The sequence below is a fragment of the Fomitopsis serialis genome (assembly GCF_022376445.1).
Source record: "Fomitopsis serialis strain Sig1Antser10 chromosome Unknown B0H18scaffold_355, whole genome shotgun sequence".
Classification (NCBI taxonomy): Eukaryota; Fungi; Basidiomycota; class Agaricomycetes; order Polyporales; family Fomitopsidaceae; genus Fomitopsis; species Fomitopsis serialis.
In genome coordinates this window covers 12,249-17,847 of record NW_025955315.1, presented here as the reverse complement: position 1 = coordinate 17,847, position 5,599 = coordinate 12,249, and the positions used below count along the sequence as shown (strand labels likewise).

Below are 5,599 nucleotides of genomic sequence, written 5' to 3'. Positions count from 1 at the left end.
ATGCGTACCACTGCGTTCGACCAGATCAATTTCGAGCGCAGTGAGGCCGTGGATGGTGGAGACCGCAGCTAGGGCGGCCCGACTGAGGGCTCGGCGAGATTCAGAAACGCAGAGGGTCCGGATTGTCTGGCTGACGAAACGGCCGCTAGGCACCGACTGCCAAAAGGGAAACCAGAACGCTTCATGTGCCAATTTTCGTAGGTAGAGCTGTTCGAGATTGGGGAGGGCCTGTAACACGGCAGGAAGCATTTGTTTGAAAGCATGTCGCCGCATGCGGTACCCGTATTCGTACGTCTGATGACCGTTCTCCCTCATATTCACGTCTTCGGGAAGGCGCAGGACACGAATCGAGGGGGAAGTCACCGATATGATTTCGGGCGTGGCATGCTCCCATACAAGTTCGCGCAGATTTGGGAAGAGCGGCTGGCCATGGGCATGCTGCTGAAGGAAAAGGAAAATGGATGGTTCTATGGTATCCCCTGTTCCGTAGCGGAGGACGCGTACGAAAGGCGCATAGTGCTTGAATCGTGTCCATTCCTCCGCAGAAATGGGGCCTGGGACGTATTTCTGGGACACTGATCAGAATATGTATATGTCGTCGCAGTCTGCTTGCACATCACTCACGTAGTTATATCGGTAGGTATATGAATCAATGCCTACTGCCATATCCTCGTTAGCCTCGTCGTCTGATTCATGTCCTCCCATAAATTCCTCTTCATTCGTAGGCCACTTGACGCAGCCAGAGCTGAAGTCTCGTAAGACAGCCTCGCAAATGGTGCTCAGCTCCAGCCGTCTCCAAAGAACCCTCACAGCCGACGTGTGGAACGCACGACACACCCGTGCACACCTTGCCAGAGCAGTCCTCGCAGGGCGATTCCGTTCGTCATTGACGTAGAGATGTTGGTGACCCGTTTGTGGTGCAAGATGTCCGCATATGTCGTCCACTAGCTCGAGCGGAATACTGCATGGAGAGGGGGACATGCGGCGCTGAACCGATGTAGGCCGGCTGAGCACTGAGGGCGAAGAGACAGTGTATGCCTGGCAGTCAAGATCCGCGCCAATTGAACGCACACAGAGCACTAGGCAGCCTGAGGTGAGGTTGCAGATATTGAAGAGTAATTGTACGCGACAAGAAGGACAAGACAGAGACCAAGTCCAACAACACTGTCACGACGACCACGACGAGAGGAGGTTGTAGCGCCGTAAAAAGTCACGGTCACCTGATCGTATTCATGTCGCGCGTTGCTCTGAGATACATGGAATCCTGTAATTTGCGCTCTCTCGCAGCACACCTGCACCTTCTCGTGGACCACATACCCCCGCGAATGGCCTTCGCCACCTCTATTCAGCGTCGCCGCCACGTCTCATTGGCTGCCGTGTTGCCTCAATCTAACGCTCGACACGCTCGACGACCTGTCTCCCATCGCCAGGCTATCTACGGATTTTCAGTTTACAGAGGTCCGTTCTCCCTTTATTTGTTCAACCGCGCACATCTTTCGAGAAATCGTGTCCCCTAAATCCCACAGCCAACTCCTCTCAGCCCGCCGCCATCCTTATCCCGCCATTCGTAACCTTCCAAAGCGGCACCAAACGGTGCGCAGGCATTTTGTCGTGCTTTTCTGACTTGTGGGAAGCGATACCTAGGGCATCGCAGTGCTCTGTCGCGTTCTGTGCGACGCTGCCAAACAAGCGCCCGTGATCCTCGCTCCTCGCCTCAACTCATGCCAACTCCTGGAAGCACCAACTCCGCACGTCATGCTCCGCTGCACGCTTACCTCTCATCCTGAGACGTTTCATCAGACACCCCGCGTTCCGCGCGGCTCGTAGTACGTCCGGCATCGCATACGAGACCGTGACAACCACGTACGACCCAACTGGCAGCGCACGACGGACAGCTCGCCAGACGGTGCTACCAGACTATCCACAACCGCGCAAAGTTTGGCTAGCGCTCTTCATGCCTCGCAGTACGCATAGGAACCCCTCCGCACAGGTGCGCCCAGCTCGAGTCACTTGAAAACACACGCCAGACGGTGTTACGCAGAGGACTATCGACAAATGCGTACGATCTTACAGAGGCTACCCGCTCCTCATCTGCGACCGTCTGCAGGGCCTATGCGCACTCGCCCACAACGTCTGGCGCGGACATTGGTCGCTGAACGTGACACATTCCGATCGACACCGACGCCCACGCCTTCGTCTCCACTCACCCCGCAGCGACCGCACACGCCCGCGTCGCAGGCCCAGTCGCTCGTTTCCCTCAATCGTCGACGCAGGCCGGCAAGGCAGGGCGGCCAGGAAGATCCCTGGTAAGCAAGCTTCGACACCAGCAGGCTCGAAGATCAAAGTCAGCCGAACGGGACCTCGCCTGCTCACGCCGACGACGTTGATATCGTGCGTGTCGCACTCGAGCCCGTCTGCAACACGCGGTTAGTGCTCCATCATCTGACGCGATGAACAGCACGACTCACCGATGCGTCGTCGCCCCCCCCCCCCCCCCAGCCCTTGCTTTTATGCTTCGCCTCGGGGTGCTCGTCAGCGCGAAGCCAGTCGCCCCCAGTCGCCGTCGCCTTTTCGAACACCCCGCGCGAATACGAGGATGGCAGCTCTTGTCGGTATTTCAGACGCACGCACGCTGCACGGACGGACACCGATGGGGCACACACGGTGGCGCAGCAAGATGCATCGTTCTTCAAGTTCGGGAGTGCGTGCACGTTGATTGGAGAAGGTTCGTCTTCGGCGATTCATCCTGTATGGTGGACGTTACGCGGCTACCTCGGACATCGTGCTACGTGGAACGAGGCTCCCGCGTACGCTCACCCCGATGAGCAGGGGGACGGTGACGACGCGCGATTGCCTGGCGAGGCTCCTTCAACTCCCATGTAGGCAAGGTCGACGGCGGATGTGGTACGAGTTGGACGAAAAGTGGTTGTGACGAGCTGTGCTTCTGGTCAGTCGGTAGAGGCCTTGTGCGAGAGGGTGCGTACGTCCTTCCATTCACCGATACTCTGTCAAGGTTGTTCCATTTAGCCAGCCAGCGAGGGAAGGACTCGCATACAATTCCGCGGGAGCCCCGTCTCGGCAGCCGAGTTCAAGTTCTCGCCACCTTCCCTCGTGGAACGTTGACCCAAGCCAAGCGACCAAGGAGTTCCCTAACCGGCGAAGCCGTGTTCTGCACGTACTAGGATGGCCTGCCTGCAGGCCTCAATGAGTACGCCTTGAACTGTGACAAGTCATTCAGCGGAGGCATCGTAGAAGATGGTGCGCACGTCCTTCCATTCGCCATTTCTCTCACAAGTTCGTTCTATTCAGTCAGCCGGCGAGGGAGGCACTCGCGTCCAACGCCCGTCGTCCAAGCAACTGAAGGCGCGACTACTGGCGAGTGAACAGATCATACATATTGAGTAAATAAGTACACGTGTTTTGTTCGTGGATGAATCCAGATGCTATGCGCGTCGAGTGTAAACGCCCCTATTCACGAGCCCGTATCTGTCCTTGTAAATCAAACTGGAAAGTAACATGCCAGCGCACTGCGTGGCAGCAAGGCAAGGAACCTGTCAGGAGTTACACGTACTTTTACATCGCGTTCGCTGCAACCGTGACACTTCCTTCAGCACGTCAAGAGCCCTGGACTTCCACAGGTATTTGAGTCTATTATTACGAGTCTCTTCGAGGAAGCATCCCAGCGAGCACTGCCCAGGATTCAGCCGTGGAAAGAGAGCATCCAGGAAGCGGGCGACTTTAGTGGCATCCTCGGGTTCTGGTACCTCCAAGGGAATCGAAGTGCGCAGCTGTCGAAGAGCAGATGTCCGTCGTGCGTCAGGGGCTGCGCTCCCAGCACGAGGGGACGGAGGGACGGTGGGTGGGAGGAAGTCGACAAAGTCTTTCGACAGCCTCCTCACCTCCAGACGCTCGAGCTGAGGGCATTCGCACGCGATAAGTTGAAGGAAGTCAGGGGAGGCTTCGGTGCCTGGCAAGCTGAGGGACCGCAGTGCTGGCCAAGTCGCCACCAAGGCAGGAGAATTCACGTCACTGCCCTGGCTGCTCTGTTGTATAGTGATGCGCTGGAGATGGCGAATCTCTAGCAGCGGGCGTGCGAAGTAGGGAAACGGTGTGTCCGCAGTGGTTCCACAGGGGAACACAGATATGCCAGCCATGGTATGGAGGATCAAGCTGAACACTCGCAGGGATGCCGCGTTCTGGCGACGCAGCCGGTCAAAGAGCTCGGAGAGCGCGGTCTCCAACACGTCTTGATACTCGCGGCCGGGAAGAGTGGTATCCACAGTCTTCAGTGCTATGTCTTCCAGATCTGGTGCGGCAATTGCTTCGACGAGGGCCGCCACCCTTGTTGTGTGGCCCTTTAGAGATAGTCGCCTCAACCTCGGGAAGTGGAAAGTTGATGGTATGTACCATTCCATTGGATCTGCCTCAATGTGGTATGCGTAGGGACCGAGGACGGTGATGTTGAGTTCAGCGAGATTCGAGATGGTCGAGATGGCGGCAAGGGCAGCCGTCACGACGGTGCAAGATGACAACTCGACTATGTGCAGGATGCGGATGTTCTGGTTGACGAAGCAATTGTTTGGCGTTGACGTGAACGGGGACCAGAAAGATTTGTGTCCAAGTGGTCGCAGCAAAAGTACTTCAAGGTCGGGAAGACCCTGGAGTACAGCAGGAATGAGCTGTTTAAAGGCATGACGCCGCATCCGGTACCCAAACTCGAGTTGCTGCGACGCATTCTCCTCTCCAGCGAGGTCATCAAGAAGGTAAAGAACGCGGATAGACGGCGATAGGACTGACACCAGCTCAGGGGTAGCGTGTTCCCATCTGAGTTCACGCAACCGAGGGAACAGCGGCTTGCCACGGGCATGTTGTTGAAGGAAAAGAAACACAGACGAGTCTAATGTCTCCTCAACTGGATAGCGGAGAATCCGATAGAACTTCGCGTAGTGCACGAAGCGCGACCAATCCTCCGCAGAGATGGGACCTGGTAGATAATGCTGAACGTGCTGATCAGCACGGCGAGCTCGTCGACCCCGAGTAGCCACTCACATAAACATGAGGATAATGACGCGGATCAACGCCTATAGCCATGTCTTCGTTCGCATCGTCATCCGATTCACTATCCACTTTCCAATGTATGTACCTCCTCCGCGGGCCACTTGACACGGCCGATGGTGAAATTTGACAAGACTGCCGTGCAAATGCGGCTGAGATCTTCTCCCCTCCAAAGGACGCTCGATGCCATATTGTGGTAAGTGCGACACGTCCGCGCGCATCTAGCAAGAGCCGTCTGCGCAGCGGAGACCTCGTCACTGTACTTGAAGCAATGGGGAGAGAGCAGTTGGAATATCGCGTCTACTAGCTCGAGCGGGAGCATTGTTGTTGTACAGAGAGGAACTTTGCGCCGCGGGTGGATGAGAGACGAGAGTATCACATTAGGGGCTCAGCAGTGTGAGCCGTATATATACATGTAAATCCAGGGGCCACTCGTGTACAATGGGTGGCGAGAACCAAAGCGGCGGAATGAAGAGGAACAAAGCGTCGACTAAAACCCGACAAAGTGATCTTATATGTACACGACTAGCGATAGATCTAAGGA

At 56.3% G+C, this 5,599-nt stretch overlaps 1 protein-coding gene across 1 annotated transcript; it reads right to left on the bottom strand.

The window, feature by feature from the left end:
* Positions 1–3,468: 3,468 nt before the first annotated feature.
* Positions 3,469–5,377, bottom strand: B0H18DRAFT_962419 (uncharacterized protein; the record flags this gene model as incomplete). Its single annotated transcript, XM_048043104.1, has 4 exons — positions 3,469–3,527; positions 3,572–4,824; positions 5,050–5,081; positions 5,144–5,377. 4 exons carry the CDS (start codon positions 5,375–5,377, stop codon positions 3,469–3,471), a joined length of 1,578 nt encoding a protein of 525 aa, XP_047884883.1.
* Between the last annotated feature and the right edge of the window lie 222 nt (positions 5,378–5,599).